This window comes from Crotalus tigris, unplaced genomic scaffold (genome assembly GCF_016545835.1).
Source record: "Crotalus tigris isolate CLP2741 ecotype Arizona unplaced genomic scaffold, ASM1654583v1 scf7180000017733.2605024, whole genome shotgun sequence".
Classification (NCBI taxonomy): Eukaryota; Metazoa; Chordata; class Lepidosauria; order Squamata; family Viperidae; genus Crotalus; species Crotalus tigris.
In genome coordinates, this window is record NW_024096600.1 from 2,312,223 (window position 1) to 2,334,499 (window position 22,277).

The 22,277-nt window shown below is 37.0% G+C and overlaps 1 protein-coding gene across 50 annotated transcripts in view; it reads right to left on the reverse strand.

The window, feature by feature from the left end:
• Positions 1–22,277, reverse strand: part of TTN (titin) — a 313,395-nt gene that overhangs the window by 57,685 nt on the left and 233,433 nt on the right. For all 50 annotated transcript variants that reach the window (XM_039339406.1, XM_039339428.1, XM_039339419.1 and 47 more), the window contains 31 exons: positions 21,912–22,205; positions 20,311–20,610; positions 19,894–20,202; positions 19,615–19,805; positions 18,772–19,201; positions 18,115–18,420; positions 17,634–17,782; positions 17,515–17,544; positions 17,228–17,357; positions 16,837–17,136; positions 16,425–16,742; positions 15,389–15,685; positions 14,996–15,295; positions 13,945–14,259; positions 13,687–13,835; positions 12,884–13,034; positions 11,706–11,987; positions 11,293–11,595; positions 10,901–11,203; positions 10,508–10,789; positions 8,823–9,122; positions 8,406–8,708; positions 7,993–8,301; positions 6,911–7,192; positions 6,348–6,647; positions 5,347–5,640; positions 2,278–5,238; positions 1,865–2,185; positions 1,479–1,763; positions 1,072–1,371; positions 266–568 (listed from right to left, as the gene is read on the reverse strand). In XM_039339406.1, the coding sequence (XP_039195340.1) occupies positions 266–568; positions 1,072–1,371; positions 1,479–1,763; positions 1,865–2,185; positions 2,278–5,238; positions 5,347–5,640; positions 6,348–6,647; positions 6,911–7,192; positions 7,993–8,301; positions 8,406–8,708; positions 8,823–9,122; positions 10,508–10,789; positions 10,901–11,203; positions 11,293–11,595; positions 11,706–11,987; positions 12,884–13,034; positions 13,687–13,835; positions 13,945–14,259; positions 14,996–15,295; positions 15,389–15,685; positions 16,425–16,742; positions 16,837–17,136; positions 17,228–17,357; positions 17,515–17,544; positions 17,634–17,782; positions 18,115–18,420; positions 18,772–19,201; positions 19,615–19,805; positions 19,894–20,202; positions 20,311–20,610; positions 21,912–22,205 (11,097 nt within the window). The remainder of the gene's footprint in view (positions 1–265; positions 569–1,071; positions 1,372–1,478; positions 1,764–1,864; positions 2,186–2,277; positions 5,239–5,346; positions 5,641–6,347; positions 6,648–6,910; positions 7,193–7,992; positions 8,302–8,405; positions 8,709–8,822; positions 9,123–10,507; positions 10,790–10,900; positions 11,204–11,292; positions 11,596–11,705; positions 11,988–12,883; positions 13,035–13,686; positions 13,836–13,944; positions 14,260–14,995; positions 15,296–15,388; positions 15,686–16,424; positions 16,743–16,836; positions 17,137–17,227; positions 17,358–17,514; positions 17,545–17,633; positions 17,783–18,114; positions 18,421–18,771; positions 19,202–19,614; positions 19,806–19,893; positions 20,203–20,310; positions 20,611–21,911; positions 22,206–22,277) is intronic.

Consider the following 22,277-nt stretch of genomic DNA (forward strand, 5'->3'; position numbering starts at 1 on the left):
CAATAATGCATACCTTTTGGAAAGCCTTAAAGATTTGGCTGTTTTCCCAGCCATGTGTCCCAATAGAGCAATTAAGCCCACACTACTTGTGCAGAGTTTCTTTGGCAGCCACTTTATATTTTTAATTGATTGTGGTAAGCGTTTTTCCACTGTATTTTAAAACTTTTATTAGCCATCATAGTTGTGTTAGTGAGATCGGTGCCATCTAAATTGATTTCAATAAAATAAAGACACAAAATAAAAATATTTGATCACAATTACTTACTGAGTTGTTCTTTGACTTCAAACATGCCTTCAGTTTCTCTTGGTAAACTCACTCCAACAGCATTTCTCGCAGCCACTCTAAATTTATATTTCTTCCCTTCCTTTAGGCCAGCAACAACAATGTTAAGATCTTTTACAACAGAGTACTGTGTCCAGTGATCACCCGCTTGCCCTTCTTGTTGATACGAAATAATGTACCCATCAATTTTGGCACCACCATCACGCAATGGTGGCAGCCATCCTAATGTAGCACTGTTTTTGGTAATTTCAGTTACTTCAAGTTTCCTTGGAGGATCAGGTTCGCCTTAAGAATAAAACAGGCAAAAAGTAAAATATAAACATTCCAAGCAGCAGTTGTTTGAATTAAATCGTTTCTAAAATCATTGCAACTTTTTATGGTTAATTACCATGTTAACCATTAAATTCTTTAACAATTTAATCCAGTTCGATTTTCTACTGAATACATAAGATGCAAGAAAGTGATTTTAAAACTCTGTAGAATATTTGAACTCTTTTGTTTATTCTTCTAAGCTGAGTCCTGGACTTCTACTCTAAATTCTTACCTTTGTAGGACCACTGAATAGTATATACAGTATGTAATTAATCCAGTATTTTTTAAAATTGTTTTAATGCATGAAATTCATCATGGTGATTCTAATAATCATAGTAATATAGACTTCTAAATATTCTTAATGTATGCTTTCACTTAAGGTATTATTTATATATTGTGCACAAATACTTATTATTTTAGTGGGTATGTCAGTATTGCAATTTGTTGGGGAGAAAGCTACATAAATAAATACTTACTTAGAGGATCTGTTGCCATGATTGGCTTAGGTGTATCTGTTGGAACACCTGGACCATATTCATTGACTGCAGTTACTCTGAAGAAGTATTCAGTACCAGGCACAAGGTTAGCAACTTTGAAACTAGTCTTCTTTACATCTGAAATAAGAGTTCCCCAGCTTTTTCTATCAGCTTCACGCTTTTCCAGAATGTAATGTGTGACAGGACTACCACCATCATTCTCAGGTGGTGTCCATGAAAGCTGACATGACATTTTAGTGACATCAGAGACCTTGAAGTCTGCAACAGGTCCAGGAGTATCTATAAAGAAAACAAGGGGTACAGGTACAGCATTAAACCAATCTTCAGCAGTTTGTTAAACCAAACAAGGCAGCAGATTTCTACCCCTGATTATCCCTGATACTTACCAAGAACACGGACATTGACAAACACAGCTTTTTCTCCAGCAGGGTTAACAAGAGTCAAGGAGTATTTGCCTGAATCATCACGAGTTGAATTAGGAATGACACAGAAGGACATTGTGTCAACCAAGTCAACCTGGCCCTTTCTGATCACATTATCGATTCCCACTCTCCTCCAGGTGACTTTAGGTGCTGGTCGTCCTCTAACAATAGCAAAGAGTCTGATGGGGCATCCAGCTCTGACAATAAGTAATTTCCTCAGGCTAGCATCCAATTCTATCTCTGGGGGCTCTGAAAAGTAAAAAAAAAAAAAAAAGATTGTTGTTTGTAAAAGTACCCAGCAAAGTAGAAAATCAGTAACACACAATTTAATGGTTGATTGGCAAAATTACCAAGTATTTCTTTTGGAGAAACAGCTTCCTTCAAATCAGCTGGAGGACCAATGCCAACCTGATTTTGGGCAGAAACACGGAACTCATATAGTTCCTTCTCATCAAGACTCGTCACAGTAAATTCTGTGTGAATGACATGTGCTGCAACATTGCATCTTTTCCATCCTTCATTGGGACCAGCTTTTTCGGTTTTTGGCCTCATTTCTATCACATATCCAATAATTGGAGCTCCACCATCATAGAGCGGCTTTCCCCAGCCAAGTGTAATAGACATTTTTGTGCTATCAACAACCTTAAGATTGATGGGAGGACCAGGTGGTTCTGTAAAATAGATCAAAGTACAAAAATAAGCATTTCAGTGACTCAAACAGAGTGTTAAAATGTTAATTTAATGTTACATGAAAGATAATTACCTATTGGGTCTTTTGCTACTGCAGGCCTTGATGGGAAACTTGGTTCACCAATTCCAATTTCATTTTCTGCCTTCACACGGAATTGGTATTCATATCCAGGAATGAGATCTGTAACTTTCTTGCGTCTTTCTGGAATTGCAGTTTTGGTAACAGGAACCCATCTTAGTGACCTCTTCTCCTTCTTCTCTAATATATATCCTGTAATTGATTTTCCACCATCATATTCTGGTGGATTCCAAACTACAGTCATCTCATCTTTGCTAACTTTTGTGATCTCTGGAGGATCAGGACGACCAGGTCTATCATATTTCGTTTTAGCTATAATTGGCTTAGTCTCTGTTGGTGGACCAGTGCCCATTTTGTTTTCTGCACGAACCCTAAAGATATATTCATTCCCTTCTATGAGATGTGTTACTTGTACAGAGTCCATTATCACTGAAGAGGAATATGTGGTCCAAACCATACGCTTGCTTTCACATTTCTCTATGATGTAATTCTGTATTTCACAACCACCATCATCTTCGGGCGAGTCCCAGCTGACTTTACATCTGTCAGTTGAAATATCAGAGACTTTGAGATTTCTTACTGGTCCTGGTTTGTCCAAAACATTTACAGTAGCATACGCTACAAAGCTACCAGCTGGATTAGTAGCTGTTATAACATATTTACCACCATCAGTACGTCTTGATTTTGCAAGAAGCAACTTAGATGAATGTGAAGTTGTTTCAATTTTGACCCTTGGAGATTTGGATAAATCTTCAGTATCCTTTGACCAAGATACTTCCGGTTGCGGCTTGCCTTTAAGCCCTGCTTCAATTTTAATTGGTTCACCAGCTTTCACAGTGAGTACTCCAGACAATTTCAGATCAAGTACTGGCTTTTGCACTTCTTCTTTAACAACAACTTCACTTGTTTTTACCCAATCACTTTCTCCTCCTTCATTCTTAGTCTGAACTCTGAACTGATAAATTTTATTTTCAATGCATTTATCAACCATATACTGTGTTTCCTTAATGCTGCCTTTGTGTACTCTTTCCCATTCATCTGAATCCTTCGGTTTTCGCTCAACGTGGTAAGATAAATTGGGGCTACCACCATCATAGTCTGGCCTTCTCCATTTCAGATGCACAAATGTCTTTCCTGTTTCTGCAATATGAAGATTTTCAGGCTCACCTGGCCTATCAATTGGATTAATGGCAAGGATTGGAGTCTTGGTCTCGACAACTGGACCTGGACCAACTTTATTTTCTGCACAAACACGGAAGAAGTACTCATGATTTTCTATGAGATGTGCTTTTACCATCCTCTTAGTAAGATCAGAAGAGACTATTGACCATCCTTTCTGATTTGGTTGGCGATATTCCACTATATAATTTGTAATTTCGGAGCCACCATTATCTTCCGGATTCTCAAAAGCGATCATACAGGAATCCTTAGTGACGTAGCTGACTTTCAGATTCCGACAAGGTCCAGGCCTGTCAAGTACATTAACAATGGCAGATGCTTGGGCATGTCCGCTGCTGTTTTTAGCTGCAATAATGTACTTGCCATGGTCTGCTCTTGTAGCTGATTTAATTTGTAGCTCTATGCGTGGAACTTCTTGAATTATGTCAGTGCGCTTATCTTTCGTCAGTATTTTGCCTTCTTTCGACCATGTTATGTCAGGTTCTGGTCTACCTTTCACTTTGCCTAGGATCTTTATTGTTTGGCCTACTCTAACTGTAATGACATCACGGCAGGTCACATCCAGTTCTAGCTCTGGAGGAGTCAGAATGTCTTTAGCAAGAACTGTTTCAGGCAATTCTCTAGGTTCTCCTTCTCCAACAATATTTGCAGCTTTGATACGGAATCTATATTCATTTCCTTCAATTAGCCCAGGTACTGTAAAGGCACATGGTCGAATAAGTTCATCTTTGTTAATTCTATTCCATTGAGTTGTTCCACATTTCAGGCATTCTACGACATATCCCAGTATAGGGCTACCACCATCCTTGAGTGGTTTTGTCCATACCAGTTCAGCTGTTTCTCTGGTCTTATCTTTGAGTTTTGGATTAATTGGAGGCCCAGGAGGTAAGATAGCACGTGTTGCTTTTATTGGGTCTGAAACTGGAGATGGTTTGCTTAGACCAATACTATTTTCAGCAAAAACACGGAATTCGTATGTGTTGCCCTCATAAAGGCCTGTAGCTCTGAACTTCAGGTCAAGTACTGGTGATTTATTTACTCGTATCCATTTGCCAGAGATTTCACGACGTTCAAGAATATACCCAGTTATTGGACTTCCTCCATCAGACTTTGGTATAGTCCAATTTACTGTTGCAGCATTTTCAGTAATATCATGAACTGTTGGTTTACCAGGAGGAGATGGTGGATCAAACATAGACTTAGCAACTGCTGGTTGGGAATCAAGAGGTGGACCAATGCCTATCTTATTCTCTGCACGAACTCGGAAGATATATTCAGCACCCTTCTGTAGGCGTGGAATTTTAAGTCTTGTTTGACTAAGTGATGTACAGACTACTCCCCAGGTTTCTTTCTTTGACTCTCGCTTTTCAACAATATAATTAGTTACAGGACTACCACCATCATCTTTAGGAGGCCGCCAAGCAATAACCATGTGATCTGGAGCTACTTCTACAATATCAATTGGGCCAGTAGGAGGACCAGGAACATCCAAGACGGTTAAATGAACAGCTACAGTTTTGCTTCCAGCTAGATTGGATACTGTGAGTAAATATTCTCCAGTATCTTTTCTTGTACAACTTTTAATAGTAAGAATTGTTGAGTAGTTGTCAGTGTCAATTTTGTAATTGCCTTCTGATTTGATTTCAGTATTATCAGTAACCCATTTTGCAGTGGGAATAGGCACTCCTCTCATGATTGCAGGGAATCTTACTGTGCTGCCAGCTTTAACAACAAGTCCTTCTATTAATTTCACATCTAGCTCAACAGATGGTGGCACTGAAATAAAAAATAAATAAATAAAAGTTACCATGTGGTTTATCTTAGTAATTAAAGTAGGCAATAGTTATTAGTATGATGTATGACAGCCATAAAACTAGAAATTACCTATCTTTTCTTGGCACTCAATGGGTATAGTTGTGTCTGGAAGACTAAGACCCACAATATTTTGGGCTTTCACACGGAATTTGTAAATCTTTCCTTGTTGTAAGCCTGTAACAACACATTCTGGCACAGGGACTGTCTTGAATTTCGTCCAGTCCTCTGTTCCTTCTTCTTGGTATTCCACCAAAAATCCAGTTATTTCAGCACCACCATCACGATCAGGCCAATTCCAAGCAAGAGAGACTTCTGTCTTGTCAACATCTACATGATGTAAGTTCTTTGGTGGTCCAGGTGGATCTTATAACACAAGAAGACAGTAAAATTATATTTCTATTTTTAAACATATAAAACACGTATTTAACGTTTGTTAAACATGAAAATTGATAGCTCATCTGTAAAAGTGTATTTTCTAAATCATGGGAGGTAAAAGTTTTACTACATTCTACATTGATCAGACTCTATTTCAAGTGCCATGTCCAGTTCATGGCATCATACGCTTGAGAAACTGGAATAGATGGGAAGAAAGGCAAAAGGAATAATTTGGAATAAAAATAAGCTTTATGAGGAGAAATAAAAAAACTGGGCGTGTTTATCTTTAAGAAGTTTGACTGAGGAGAAATGTGATTGTCAAATATCAGAAGGAGGGTGACTGAGAAGAAGGTCCGATCCTGTTCTCCATCATACCAGAGTGCAGGACATAGATCAAGGCTCTTAAATTGTGGGAAGCCATATTTTGGCTGAATGTTGGAAAAACCTCTGATGGTGCTTGACTGGAGCCAATCATCTAAGAACATAGTGAGCTCTCTTTTACTGGATGTGTAAAAGCAGAGTATGGATAATCATGTGCTTTTATCTGGATTCCTGCAAGGGGATTAGACTCAATGAGTCCAACTACTCTATAGGTCTGTGCTAATATGAAGATGCATATTACATGCTGTGGATTAATATTATTGCATGACAGCATTTTGTATGAACAAAAAAAACAACAACTGAAATATGCTTACAAAGTGGATCCATAGCCTTAATTGGCTTGTGAGTTTCAACAAAAGGTCCTCGTCCATACTGATTCTCAGCAGCAACACGGAAGAGATACTGAGTGCCTTCCATAAGGTATTTAGCCAACATACTCCGTTTCTTAGAAGAGGATGATATTGGTAACCACTGAGCAGCAGCAACATCCTTCCTTTCCACAACATAGTTGGTAATGACAGAGCCACCATCATCCTCAGGTTCATTCCAAGTTAGGTAACAAGAATCTTTTCTAACTTCACTCACTTGAAAATCCCTAGGAGGCCCAGGCTTATCTGGAAAAATATTAATAAGGAACAATGATTCATTGAAATTAGTTTGATATATTTAATAATACCTATCATTAGTCTTTTAAATAAAAAAGGCCACCTAGGTCAACAGAAATAAGTGAAAAGCCCTGTGAACTTTTCATCCCCAAATTTGCAAAGAGATATGAAAATGAGATGGAGCGGATCAATATTCTTTCCTCTTTTACTACTTGCTCATGCTTCTTATCTTATTTCCCAGTAATACCTGAAAATCATATTAGCACAATTACCTAGCACAACGACTTTTACTGAAACAGTCTTTGATCCGAGAGGATTCTCCACAGTCAGGGAATAAATTCCTCCGTCTTCATGGGCAGCATTACGTATTTCCAGTTTGCTACCAACTTTTGTAACTTCAATATCTGCTTTCGTAGAAACTTCCTTATCTTCTTTCTTCCAAGTCACTTTTGGGAATGGAATTCCTTTAATTACAGCACTGAGTCTCAGTGTAGTTCCAGCTTTAACATGCTGTTCCCGTGCCATATTAGCATCCAAGATTAATTCTGGAGGCTCTGGGAAAAAAAGATTTTGTGTTCAGAAAGCATATATATATAAGCAAGCTCCCCCACCCTTGGGCTTTTACACCCTGACGATGATGGCAGCAATACAGCCATCGAAAGCTAGGTTATTTATCTATTAAACACTTGATTGTTTTATTTCCTGGTGCTCGTCTTTTATCTTTTGAACATATATATATATATATATAGAAAGAAGATTTATTTCTCCCATATTTGGGCCAACAGGGTGCATCAAGAAACATTCAAGGTATATATATATATATATATATATATATATATATATATATATATATATATGTAGGTCTTTGGTTGTTCGGGTTTTCTCCCACGTAAAATTGGAAGTGTCTTGGCGACGTTTCGACGAAGTCCCATTCGTCGAAACGTCACCAAGACACTTCCAATTTTACGCGGGAGAAACCCGAACAACCAAAGACCTACATACAAATACCCGCGAAAACCTCAGAAAACACACACACACACACACACACACACACACATATATATATATATAATAAAATTGGAAGTGTCTTGGCGACATTTCGACAAAGTCCCATTTGTCATCTTCAGGCTGGTGTTTTCGGCTTCGTGCTTGCTCCTAGAAGCACGAAGCCGAAAACACCAGCCTGAAGATGACGAATGGGACTTCGTTGAAACGTCGCCAAGACACTTCCAATTTTACGCGGGAGAAAACCTGAATAACCAAAGACCTACACACACACACGCACGCACGCACGCACACACACACACATATATGTCATGCCTTTAAAATGAACAAAAGTTAATGTTCTGCTTACCAAGTCTGTCCTTGATTTCCACTGGATCACGGACATAGGCTGGCTCTGATTCACCTGCTGCATTAACTGCCATGATTCTGAATTTATATTTAGTACCTTCGGTGAGGCCAGTTACACTATATTTTGTATCAGGGCAAGAATCAGCAGTATAATTGGCTTTTTTCCATTCCTCATCTCCAACCTTTTGGTATTCAATAAGATAGCCTATAATCTTCCCTCCTCCATCATGACGTGGTGGTTGCCAGGACAAATCCACTGAATTCTTAGTTTTATCCACTGCTTCTGGATTAATTGGAGGACTTGGCTTAACTATTAAAAAAAAAGAAAACGAACAGCAGCCATGAGAAGAGAAAATATTTGTTTGAGAATGCTGATTTGAATAAGAGCAGGTAAGAAAGTGTTTTAAAACATACCAATTGGATCTTTAGCAAAGATTGGTTTTGACGGGGGGCTTGGGTCACCAATGCCAATTTCATTTTGTGCCGCGACCCGGAATTCATATTCACAACCTTCAAGGAGATCAGGTACCCTAAATTGGGTATCTGGATAAATAGGTTCTTGTGTAACTTTTGCCCATCGATTAGACATTGTTTCCTTCTTTTCTAGGATGTAATTAGTTATTGGTTTTCCTCCATCGCGTGGTCTGTTCCAGGTAACTAATGCAGAATCTTTGGTGACATTCTTAACAGTTGGCTGCTCTGGTGCATCAGGAACACCTAAAAAAAACATATTACTTTTTAAACCCATTTATAGAACAATAGGTATATGAAATATAACGTAAGACTGTGGCAGATAAGTAATTAAAATAGATTGGAAAATAGGCAACGTACTAAAACGATCCTTGGCCTTCATTTCATCAGATATCAGTGGATCACTTATGCCATACAGATTTTCAGCATAAATTCGGACAACATAATCTCTTCCTTCCAATAATTTAGGAACTTTGCATGTTGTTTTGACACTTGCGGATGTAACTGGTATCCAGAGATCTCTATTAGCATCTTTCTTCTCAATAATATAATTTGTAACTGGACTACCACCATCATCCAAGGGAGGTTTCCAGGAAATAATAAAGTGGTCTTTATGTACTTCATCAAAAATGACAGGCCCCACTGGAGGCGTAGGACGGTCTGTTGAAAAGCATACAAATATAAATGTAAATACACACGAACAATTCAAATAAAAATGCACAAATTTGACAACACCTAAAGCAGATAAACAGTGCTAATTTCTAACATGTGTGACAGTCGATAAAGCTAAATATATGGTTACTTTGCTTTCTATTAGCAAATGAAATTTGTAATTCTTTTCTCCCTCCCAACTTACCAAATCTGATTTATTCTTAATAGGGTAAAGTTATGTATACATCAGCTGTATTTTGCTACTTAACAAAAGCAGATTCAATCACTTGGGAATTAGAGCTGAGATATGTAACCTCGTGGATTAATCAGACAGAATATTTGGAAAAAGTAAATACTGCATTGCTTAAGTCTTGTTGGCAGAGTCTAGAGGGCAACCATTGGGAAATGGTGCACTAAAAAGTAACTGATAAAGAGGCATGAATAAGAAATTAATTTCTAAAATGTAAGCACTTTCTGAACTCTATATTTTAGATGTAAAACTTATTTCAAAATCTGTTTTCTCCTGTTCATTTGGGAATCTTCTTGCTTCCTACTCTGCCAAGTGTTGCACTACATATCTACTCCAAAGAACATATGGCTCCACTGCAAACAGTGGAATGACTTTTTGTTGAAATAAGGAAGTTCTATTTCACTGTACTCGGTTGAAGATCCTTCAATCTTTCCAATCCATGAAAAAAAAAATTTCAGAGATAGAGTTCTTTTTACAAGAATCTTATTCTTACATATTTTAATTTTAGTCTATAAATTAGTGTATAACTTAGTTACCAGATAACTGAGAAGTATTAGACCAACTTTCCCATCCTGTTAATGCAATTCATCTTGGTTTTTAAAGTGGCCACTATACCATTTGGAATGAGCATCCTCTTGCATACTATTTTTAACTTTCCGCAGGTCATTGTTAGTTATAGTAAAAAAAAACCAAAATGTTCAAATTCTAATTTGGTTAAGATTCAAAGGCACATCAAGGCAACATTGTTAGAGAATCAGATTTCCTTGTTCTGTACTCCTCTGTCATGCCCTCACATCCTTTGAGGACTGGCACTGTTCATTCATTCATTCATTCATTCATTCATTCATTCATTCATTCATTCATTCATTCATTCATTGATTTAACATATTTATATAGCTGCCCATCTCACAAAAATGGGACTCTTTTTAGTATAGGTACTGCTCTGAAAAGAAGCAATTGGCAGAGGCACCTTATGGTCAGGTCATTTTTCAAATCAGCAGGACATTATATTCCATGTGCTATAATTCACTTATAATTCAAAGAACACATTAACAATTCATATGCTTTTTTAACTATACTCAATCAACCCTCACCCAGATCTTCCAAGCAAATATTGTAAACTGAGTCCTAGAACAAGACTTACCAACAACAGTAACTTGACAGAATCCTTTTCTTGATCCTGAACTGTTTTCTACAACAACACTATATTTGCCTGAATCTTCACGGACAGATTTTAATATACCCAAGCAAATTGTAGCCGGAGTAGTCTGGATCATAGTTCGTTTGTCTTCTTTCACTGTAATGTCATCTTTGTACCAAGTAATCTTCGGTGTTGGCTTGCCTGAATATCGGCCAGTCAGACTGAATGCTTCTCCTACCCGGACTGTCAGCTTTTCTCTGATATCAAGCTCAAGTTGGGGAGGAGCTAAATATGTTGTTTAAGAAAAAGAAAAGAAAAATCAGCATTTTTTTAAAAAAATATATAACAAATCAACCAGCGTGTGCTAGTGGTTTGGCTTCCAGAGATCAAACTTACCAATTTCATCTTTGCACGTGATGGGTTTTGTGCAAAATGAAGGTTTGCCTTGTCCCACAATGTTGCAAGCACTCACGCGATACTCATACGTGTCACCTTCTTTCAATCCTTCCACAGTGTATTTCCGATCAAGCATTTTCTCTTTTGTAATTCTAGTAAATTTATCCTTTCCAATGAGTCGGCTTTCCAAAACATACATGGTTATATCAGAGCCACCATTATACTTTGGTGGGTTCCAAGTCAGTGTAACAGAGTCCTTAGTTACTGCTTTTACTTCAAGATCCTCAGGCCTCTCTGGCACAGCTAGAAATAAACATATACAGCAGATTAAATATATATTCCTAAGTCCATTTTTACTGCAATCTGTGCAGATAAGAGATAAAGCTACGTACTGATTGGATCTCTTATTAGGAGTTCCTTTGTTGTCTCTACAAAGGGCCCCATGCCAATGATATTCTCTGGTGCAATACGGAAGAAGTATGCTTTGCCCTCAATCAGTCCCTGCACAGTGGCATTTTGTCTGGTGACTGTATAAGACACTGGTGTCCAAGCTCTGTGATCTGCTTCACGCTTTTCAATAACATAGTTGGTAATAGCTGAACCTCCATCGTCTTCTGGAGAAAACCACGTAAGTTTGCAAGAGTCATTGGTTAGGTTTTCCGTAAGGAATGGAATTCCAACGGGGCCAGGTACGTCTGTTAAGGAAAAAGGAAAAAAGAAAAATGTATTCAGGATGAACATTTGCCTCCAAAAACTAAGATCCTCAAGAATAGTGAGACCCAGATATTCAGCTTTTGCAGCTTACCTAGCACATCAACAATAATAGTCTTCTTTCTTTCTCCACCTGCATTTTTAGCAAGGAGGGTGTAGATACCCTGCTGACTTCTCTTGCAGTTCTTTATGACCATAGAAGAACTGATAGCAGTTTCCTCAATTTTAGCTTCTTCCGGCAGAGGTCTTTCATCCCGGCTCCAAGTAATAGTTGGAGGTGGCTTTCCTGAGACATAAGCTATAATGCGGATGACCCCACCAGCATGAACAACAATTCTGTCTTTTACGTGGGCATCCAGCTGAAGATCAGGAGGTACTGTAGAAACAAAGAATGCATTTTATCTATGCCATATGCCATTTCAAAAAGGAAAATGGAATAGATAGAAAAGAAAGTATAAGCAAATACAAAAACCCTGTACAATGCCTTTCCTTTTCAACAAATAAAACTAATTCTGAAGATTCTGTCTAAATATGTGTATATAACACATTACATTACATATGATATAATTCTCTGGGTGTATTTTCATGCACAAGTGTTGTCATAAGAAGTAACAGTCTAAAAAAGGGCATGGCCAAAAGACACTTATATGCTGAAATACATTATCCATTAAAACAGTGGTTCTCAACTTTCTAATGCCGCGACCCCATAATACAGTTCCCCATGTTGTGGTGACCCCCAACCACTTATATATCACCGGGTGCCAGGGGCGTGGCCAAAGAAAAGGGGGAAAAATGGCGGACAGCCTTGTTTGGCGACCCCCGTGAAACGGTCGTTCGACCCCAAATGGGGTCCCGACCCACAGGTTGAGAACCACTGCATTAAAACATACAACTTTCTTCCAGCAGCAATTCAAAGAAGACTGAGAGCCGGGGGGGGGGGAAACAAGGTATAGGGAAAGAGTCATCTGAGGTGAGACTGGAAGGTAAGAAAAAGATGGGGGGAATAAAACAGAATGACAGTTATATAATGATGTAATTAGGTACAAAAAGAATAAGTTCAAAATTAAATTTATGAGGAAAACAGGCCCTCCCGAGCAATGGAGGTTTTTCACCTAATCTTTCAAGCCGTTTACCTTTTTCAGAATATAGATTCCCTTTATTTACTCAAACACTTCCCAATTCATTAAGATGTTGTATAAGGTAAATAAGATAGAGTTTCAATATTCTACCCATTCAAGAAAAAAAAAGATAATATTTTATCCTAAGAAATACCTATTCTGTCCTTTATTTCAATAACTTCAGTAACTTCTCCAGGCTCTCCAATACCAGCAGCATTGATTGCTCTGACTCTGAATCTGTAGAAGCCTCCTTCTTTTAATCCAGCCAAGACAAACTTGGTTCCTCTTATTTCTCTGTCTTTTGCCTGAAAATGAAAAATAACACAGAGTCACCCAAGACATTTCCTGCAGGGCAGAAAAACTAGAACAGAAAGGAATATGGGTGACTCTCATATGGGCATGCACATTTCTTATATGGCAATTGACTGTAAAGTTCCGTGCCATGATTTTTTTTAAATACAGTCTTATTTTAGACATTAAGATGATCTGTATATAAAGTAACATTTTTAAAAGTGATGGTAGTCACCGCTAGTAGATTTATTTTTTATAAATTCTAGCACTTTCTCAGATAAGTGGTTTGATTAGTATTTTGGTATAGAAACATCCTGTATGGCAGCTGATGTAACATAAGCAGTATCTCTGGGCACAGGCAACATTGTCTTCCTCTCTTTCTTTTCAGTTCTTTGTCAGACACAAAGGCTTTGTCAGATACAAATGCCTTACACCTTTCCTCTTTTATTTCTTCCTTCCTCTTGCTCCATAGGTTCTCCATGTTTCTGTAAAAGCTTCCTGAAGAGAGCCAAAGCAGTGATCTTGCTGTTGTGAGGTCAGACTGATGAAGCCGAGACATCTTGGAGGATGGAGCTCAGTGCTTATCATTGCTTCCTGAATATGTCCAATTAACAAGCCCTGCCATAATGTGTCAGAAATACATTTTCATGGCATCTCATTACCTACCTTTTCCCACTCTTCCTTCCCTTCCTCTTTGAATTCAACAAGGTAACCAGTAACCTTAGAGCCACCGTCTTTTAATGGTGGAGCCCACTCGAGATCAACTGATGATTTTGTCCAGTCAGTGACCTTTGGAATTGGAGGGCCAGGTGGAGCTGAAAAACATAACAACATTTATTTATAATAAACCTTACTGCCAGCTGTTTGATAATGCCTCTCTTTCCCTCTTTTCATAGGAAACAAAAAGCAACTGAAGCCATTTACCAATTGGGTCCCTTGCAGTGACTGGATCAGAAGGCATGCTTGGTGGACCCACACCAGCAGCGTTAATAGCATATACACGGAACTGATAATCTGAGCCTTCAATGAGGCCAGTTACTTTGTAAGAAACGCCAAGGGTCATAGGCTTAATAGGATCACGGTTAACTCTTGTCCATCTCTTTCCAGTGGTTTCTTTGCGCTCCAGCCAGTAACCTGTCACAGGAGAGCCTCCATCATATTCTGGCTCCTCCCAGTTGACAGTCATGGAGTCATGTGTGACGCTGCTTATGGTTGGTTTGTCACAAATTCCAGGAACAGCTAGGAAAAAAAGATACACAGATTGTAAAATAAAGTGCTATCGCTCGTTATAGTTTGCAGCTTTTACATGGAACTGTGCAAAATAAGAGGGACTGGGATATCTAGCTGTAACTCACATCTCTCAAATTCTCCTACTTACTGAACCATCAGCAAATTATCCGCAATTGGGGGAGGACAATTTTTAAATCCAGCCTCTTAAAGCTATAGGGGTCAATACAATTACTGCATTCTCTGCCAACCACCATCATTTCACATGTGAGATGATCCCACGAGCAGCATGATTGGTTCATGATGCTGGAGCAAATAGGATTTTCTTTGTCAGAATCCTATATTTAATGATGCATAATAAAGTATTTGGACTCTAATTGAGAGATTTTAATATGTTTTTACTGATAAAAATAAAGGGGCTATCCAGAAAGAATACATATAATATATTTAAAAAATTATACAATTTTACATACAATAGAATACATACAATAAATAAAATAAAATTATACAATTCAATACAATTAAAAATTGAGCGTTAATATAAAATTAAGGTGCATTCTGAGAAACTATACAAGTTTTGTAAAGAAAAAATATTTTTGAAGACTTTAATCATTATAAATACATTTGAAATAACTGTTGATTTGTAATGTTTGATACAACTCTGGTTTGTAATGATCATAGTGATTAATCTGATTCCTCTTCAGTTATGATTTCTAGATAAATCTTTTTGAAACAATTTTGTACTTACTGAAAAGATTCCTTGCTGTTTCAGGTTCACTATCAAGAGGTTCCCCAATGCCATATTTATTCTGTGCCATAATGCGGAAGATATATTCATGGCCTTCAACCAGCTTGGGAACTGTGAAAATGCATTCCTTAGGTTCATTGGTAACCTTGATCCATGTCTTTCTGTTTGCTTCCCTTTTTTCAATAACATAGTTTGTTATTTTAGAGCCACCGTCATCTTTTGGAGGTAGCCAAGACAATGTCATCTGATCAGCTGAAATGGATTCAAATTTAATGGGTCCTTCTGGTGGTCCAGGGCGACCTGAGAAATATATTTGGTATAGTGAAGCAAATTGTAACATTATGTAATAAACAATACATTAGATTGTCAAAACCAAAAATTATTAATATTTACCTAGAACATTTAGTCTCATCTCCTTTGAATCTGTTCCAAAATTATTGACAGCTGTTAGGGTGTACAAGCCTGTATCCTTCCTACGAGACTGTTGTATCACCAACGTGCAAGAGTCTTCACCCACAACTTTATTGACATGTTGATCGTATATAACTGGTAGTTTGTCATCTGGTTTCTTTGGAGGAGCTTTAGCCCAAGTCAACGTAGGGAAAGGCACACCCTTCACTTTAGCTACAATGTTAATATCTGTTCCTTCTTCTGCCTCCATAAACTCATTGAGTTCAATTGATGGAGGACCTACGAACAAAACCAAGTAAAAAATATTCTATCAATATAAAGCATATGGAGGTAAAAATATTTTTACTTGAATATTAAAGTGAAAAACTTCTTATTGCTTCTCAAATATAGCAAAATATAGTTACATTATTATATAGTAAAATATAGTTACATTATTTGTAAATTTTGCCTGCAAATTGTCAGTAACAGTCACTGACATAGTTTTATTATATTCATTTTGTTACACCTATTAACCATAATTCACATGTTTGTCATTGGAGCTATTAGAACAATTGAAACAATGCCCATAATTGTATTTTTTGGGGGAGGGGTATTTTTCTTTTAGATTCACTGCCATCTCTTTTTATGTTCTATATACATTTTTGTATCATAATTTTATAGTCACCTTATTAATACTCAGTTTTGAAATATCTGTAAAATTTTAGTGATTTTGTGATTTTATATTCTGTGTTAGACAATCATACTATGAATACTTGGTCATTTTTAGCATTCTATATACTTTTATATAACAGCATACAAATTACATAGATTCATATAGTACTGCATTCATAGTTGATTTTGTAATCTTAATTATATTTCTAAATGTAATAGTAGCTAGCACCTGAAATTTTGGTTATTCTTACAATAAGTAGATTAGTGTATTGGCACAGTGGGATAGCTTTAATTTTAGCATTGTTATAAACTTTGTTGATCAATCGCTGAAATAAATGATGATGATGATGATGATGATGACACTTACATGTCTGGTCTTTGACAACAATAGGTCCAACTGTAGCTGATGGTCTGCTAGGACCTGCTTCATTTACTGCTTTCACTCTGAATTCATATTCATCACCTTCATTAAGGTCCTCAACTGTAAACTTTGTTTCTTCCACATCACGTTTATTGCACTGGCGCCAGGCCTCCTTGCCTTGACCTGTACGATCCCAACGAAGGCACTCGATATTGTAATGTGTCACAGGAGCACCACCATCATTCTTTGGAGGTTTCCAAGTCAGATTGACAGAATTCTTGGTGATAACACCAATCTTAAGCTTAATTGGTGGATCAGGAGGTTCTTTTTTTAAATAGAAACAAACAGAACAGAGTAAGCACTCGTAAACATTATATTATCCTAATAAAAGCAAGTTTTTCACTCTGATTTAACTCACGGATGGGATCTCGTGCTGTAGTTCTTTGAATTGTATCTGCTGGTGGGCCAACACCAAAGCGGTTTTCTGCACGTACGCGGAAGAAATATTGTTGTCCAGCTATGAGATCAGGAATAATTAATGACGTTCCAGCACAGTTTGGATTAACTTTGGTCCAGGCTTTCCCTTCAACAGTTCTCTTCTCTATAATATAATTTCTGATTCTGTCTCCACCATCATTGTCTGGCATTTTCCATGAAAGATTACAGTTGCACCTTGTTATATCACTTACTTTCAGGTCTTTTGGTGGCCCAGGAACATCTATCAATGAGAAAACAACACAGAATTATTTAGCTTTAGTTAAACCATATTACTGGAGACATGGTGCAAAATTGAGATTCAATAAACTTACCAAGAACATTCACCCTCACGTTTACAGTTTTTTGTCCTGCTTTATTTTTTGCTGTAATGCTATATTTTCCAGAATGACCTCTGTTACACTCAGGAATAGTAATTACTGAACTGGTATCAGTTGATTCCACCTATGTAGACAAAATCCAAATGAACTCACTTACAAATTATTTTAAAATTAAAGCGGTTAAGTCTTATAATAGTGAATATAGTGATATATAAATTTAATTTTATTTAAATTGAAATAAAAATTAAATGTAATGAATTCAAATATAAATTATTTCTTACTGTAGCATCTTCGGGTATATTATGTCCATCCTTTAAATAAAAGAGAAAACAGTAAATCTAAAGATATTTAAATAAATGTAGTTGAAATTTGAAATAGTGTTATTTTTTTTCTTACTGACCTTTACTGCCTTCTTTGCATCTCCTTCAAATTCCCAAGTTACTTTGGGAACTGGGCGTCCTTTAATAATTGCTGGGATTTTGATAGCTGAGCCAGTACGACAAGAAAGCAAATCTTGTGCTTTAACATCAATAAATATTTCTGGCTCTTCTACAAGATATAAATCACATAACTGAAATTAATTTACTTATAATCATTTATGTCTTTTTCTCATGAAAAATATACATGTATAAAAGAGCTAGGTCTCTCATTTTAACAAAGTTCTATAGCTGCTTATATAAAAAATAATACAGTAAAACATTAGTAGCAGATACAGTAGATTGTAAAAGGAATGGCAGAAATTCTAGACACTGTTCACCTCTCCTTAATTAACAAGAATAAGTTGGGCAGCTATTCTGGATTCTCCATTCACACATTATTCGATCTTTCATAGTCTTTGACTTTATTTCACATTGTAACAGAAAATATTCCAGAATTCTTACCTAGAATTTCCTTGCATGGTACTTCTGAAGTAGCAAGACTTGGCTCTGATTCCCCTGCAGCATTTACAGCCTTTACTCTAAATCTGTATTTTCTTAGCTCTTTCAGGTTGGGAACGGTACATTCACAGGTAGGGAACAGCTTGTCTGGCTCATTCACATTCTTCCAATCCATACCTTCTTCTTGCATTTCAACAATATAACCTTTAATAGGACTGCCGCCATCTTTTTGTGGAGGTTTCCATGCGAGAGATATGGTTGACTTAGTTCTGTCTTTGACATCTGGGCATGATGGTGCACCAGGAGGAACTACGGGGCAAATGTAAAATATTCTGAATGAGAATTATATCTTCATTGTTTTAGGGGGAAAAAACCCCTGCAATATAGATTCTACTTGGCTGAAGTTAAAAAACTTCAAATGCTAAAGATATAGGCTATATATTTTCTAATAAAACAAACAATTAAGGGAAGTTGCTATAGATTATGAAGATATGTTCTTATGGCAATGAGAGGAAATTCACAATATATTAACACCCACATTTCATGGGATAAAACCATAGGGTTGCTATTAGACAGATTCAGGGTAGATGAAACTAAATGGCAGAGGATGCCTTTTGAAGTCATGGAACACTTAATGCTTTCCCTATACTGTATACTCACAGATTGGATCTGCAGCTTCAACAAGATCTGATGGTTCACTGGGAGGACCAATTCCAGCAATGTTAATAGCCATCGCCCTGAACTGATACTTTACTCCTTCAATCAAACGCAACACATTGAAGTCCAATCCTTTCACTGAGGGTTTTGTTACAGGTGCTCTGTTAACACGAGACCAATAGACACCTCCTTCTTCTTTCTTCTCTAGCCAATAGCCGGTAATTGGTGCTCCACCATTATCCAAAGGAGGTGTCCATGTTACAAGCATCGATGACCTAGTATGATCGATGACCTTTGGTTTTCCAGGTGGCCCAGGTAGCCCATAAGGATCCTTGATGACCACTTTCTCTGAAAGACATTCATCACTTGTTCCATATCGGTTTACAGCCCTAACTCTAAACTGATAGTGACCATCGGTTGTCAGTTTATAGACCTGAAAAAAACAACAACAAAAACCATGAAATATTATGTGTCATTAATTAACATTATTTCCACAAATTTCAACATAAGTGGTTAAACATGAATTGGTCATTCCAGTTATTTTTGTTTAACAATATTTAGAATGGTTAAAAAAATCATTCTGAAACATTGTCTGGGTATGCTTTACATCAATAGTTTGCAAGTATTTTGTAATGTTAAAGTCAAGTACTACATAATCATTATTTATAATTAGCAGTTCTAACATATGGTAGCTCGTTCCAAGCTGACATTGCATTAAAAGATCTCTTAGCCCTGAATTTAATCAAAATACAATAAACAATTGTTTTAATGCTTCTCTTCTGGTCATATTTGCATCCTGTAGTTTTCATCTTAAAACCATGCATTTTTCTTCAAAATCAAATTTACCCCATATCGCCTGTCTACCACAGTGCTGGATACTTCCTCCCAATCTACTTTCTTCTTGCTTGCATCACGCTTCTCAATAATGTAGTGAGTAATTTCACTGCCACCATTATCAAGTGGAGCATCCCAGGTTAAACAGCAAGATTCAGCTTTAATGTCAGAAACGGCGAGGTTTCTCGGTGGAGAAGGACGATCTAGATTAAAAACCCATTTCAACATTGTGTTATATCAGAACAAATGGAAGACATTTTTAATCAATGAAGCAGCTCATTAGATACTTACCAAATACTTCAACGTGAACATTGCGGAATGCAGTGCCCAAACGATTGGAAGCTGTAACTGTGTAAGTGCCTTTATCATTTCTAGTTACTGCAGGCATACTGAGTTCAGTTTTGGCCTCTGTTCTAGATATTTCCTTTTTGGTGATCTTAAGCGCATCTGATGTTTTCTCAATAGGAACCTCATTTTTGGACCATTCAATCTTTGGCATGGGAAGACCCGTCACATCAGCAGGAATGTTCACTGGCTGCCCTGCCATGACTTTGATAGTATCTCCCCTAACGGCCAGACGCAATGTCACAGTCGGAGGTTCTAAAAGGAAATCAGCACAATCAATAACAATGCAGTTCTTTAGAATATATTAATAATAGACTCCCAGTTCATGCTTAAAGTTAAGGCATAATTATTAAAGCACTTCACCTTCATCGTCTTGGATAACAACATTGAGGGGCAGTGAAGGTTCACTTTCTCCAATTTCATTGACTGCCTTGACTCGGAATTCATACATATGCAGTTCGGCAAGATTATCCACAAGAAGTGAGGTGGCTCGGCAAGGTGTTTTATTGACTCTTTCAAATTCATTTGAGTCATGTCTTCTCTTGTCAACAAGGTAGCCAATGATGGGGCTGCCTCCATCATTACGAGGAGGTTTCCAGTCAAGGGTAACTGATGATTTTGTTCTCTCTGTATACATGAACCTCTCAGGGGCAGTTGGAGGGCCTATTGTGAGAAGAAAGTTATGGTGATAGCTTTAATTCACAGACTTGCATTGGAAGAAGGTTTTTTTTAAAATCCCATCTATGGTTATGCAGTAGTATGACTTAAAATTAAGGCATGAAATATTTAAACAATGAATTCATTTGGTATTACATCCCTGTTTTCAGAGAATTAGATACACATATTATTCTGCCCATGTGAATGCATTTTTGAAGATTTCTGTGTCCCTGCCATTCAGTTATCATTCCAAAAAGCACTTTGGTAAAAGGAGGCATTGACCGAGTCAGTCAACAGACAGCTTTCATATTACAATTATGATTATATTTGTAATATTCATATTACAGTTGTGATTAAAGGTAAGTGGTTGTGCATTCATCAAAACTTGGAAAGAGTGTAAAAGCATTCCCTTTCTCTGCAAGAAATATAATTAATATTTCTGTCTATTTTCATGATCATGATTTGAATTTGAAAATATTAATATTTTTAATATTCTCTTGGTAGTCAAGCGTTTTGATATCCCAATGGATATTTTTACATATATTCTATATGAGTTCCAAATTTATTCCCCAGGCTTTTAGGATAAATTAATTTGGGACTACTGTATTTCTTCAGTTTGGTTCTTAATCATAAATAATCTAAACCAGAAGTAAGCAGAGGTCAGTCTTGCTAAATTTATTTTGCATTTCGAGAAAAACCCCAAGATCCACCAAACAGGGACAACTGCAAAAAGCATGCAACAAAAACCAGGGGAAGGGTGTTTGAGGACAAATCTGCTTTCACTATCAGAACTAGATTGAACTCATAATATTTGTATACAAAATATATTGTGGTTATTATTTAGCTGGAAACCATGAGTGATCTACTGTGAATCACCCAGAGAACAGCATAGAGATCCTTCTCTGTTTCTGCCCAAGCCTGTTTGCAATATGCTTATGAACAGAAAGGCGTATAAAAGATAGATGGGCTATTTATTTAGATTTATATTTATTTATATTGGCAATAGTTCCTCCCTTGACTATATTAAATCACTAAAAAAAATGTTCTATCTTGCCCAAAAGCAATCAATATGCTAGTAACATTAGATTGCAGGCATTAGCAATGCTGAAACTGTTCTTTTGATAGGACTATAGTATTCTTCCAAGAAATGCATATGCCTCAGCTATAACTGTGAAAAAAATAGTCCAATGATTTTTATCAACAGAAAAATCTTGGTGTTATAGATAAATACAAATATTTTTCAGTTGAAATTAAGAGTCAAAGTATCTCAAAATACTCTCACGAGTCATATTAACAAAAAGTAATACCTTTGGGATCAACAGCAAGTAGTGGCCCAAGTTCAACTGGTGGACCACAGCCAAACTTGTTCTTGGCAGATACACGGAATTTATATTCTTGCCCTTCTACAAGACCAGTAATATCACATTTTGATCTCTCTGTATCCACAGCGAGTCTCCAAGTATGCATTTTGGCATCTTTCCTCTCTACGATGAAGCCTATTATCTCACTTCCTCCATCGTCTTTGGGATCGTCCCAGTTAAGCAGACACATTTTTCTGTTCACCACAACAGGATGCAGATCAGTTACTGGCCCAGGAACATCTGAAAAAAGAAGATACAAAGTATAATAACAAAGGCACAAATACTTCCTCAAATAGTTTCATTAAATGTAGT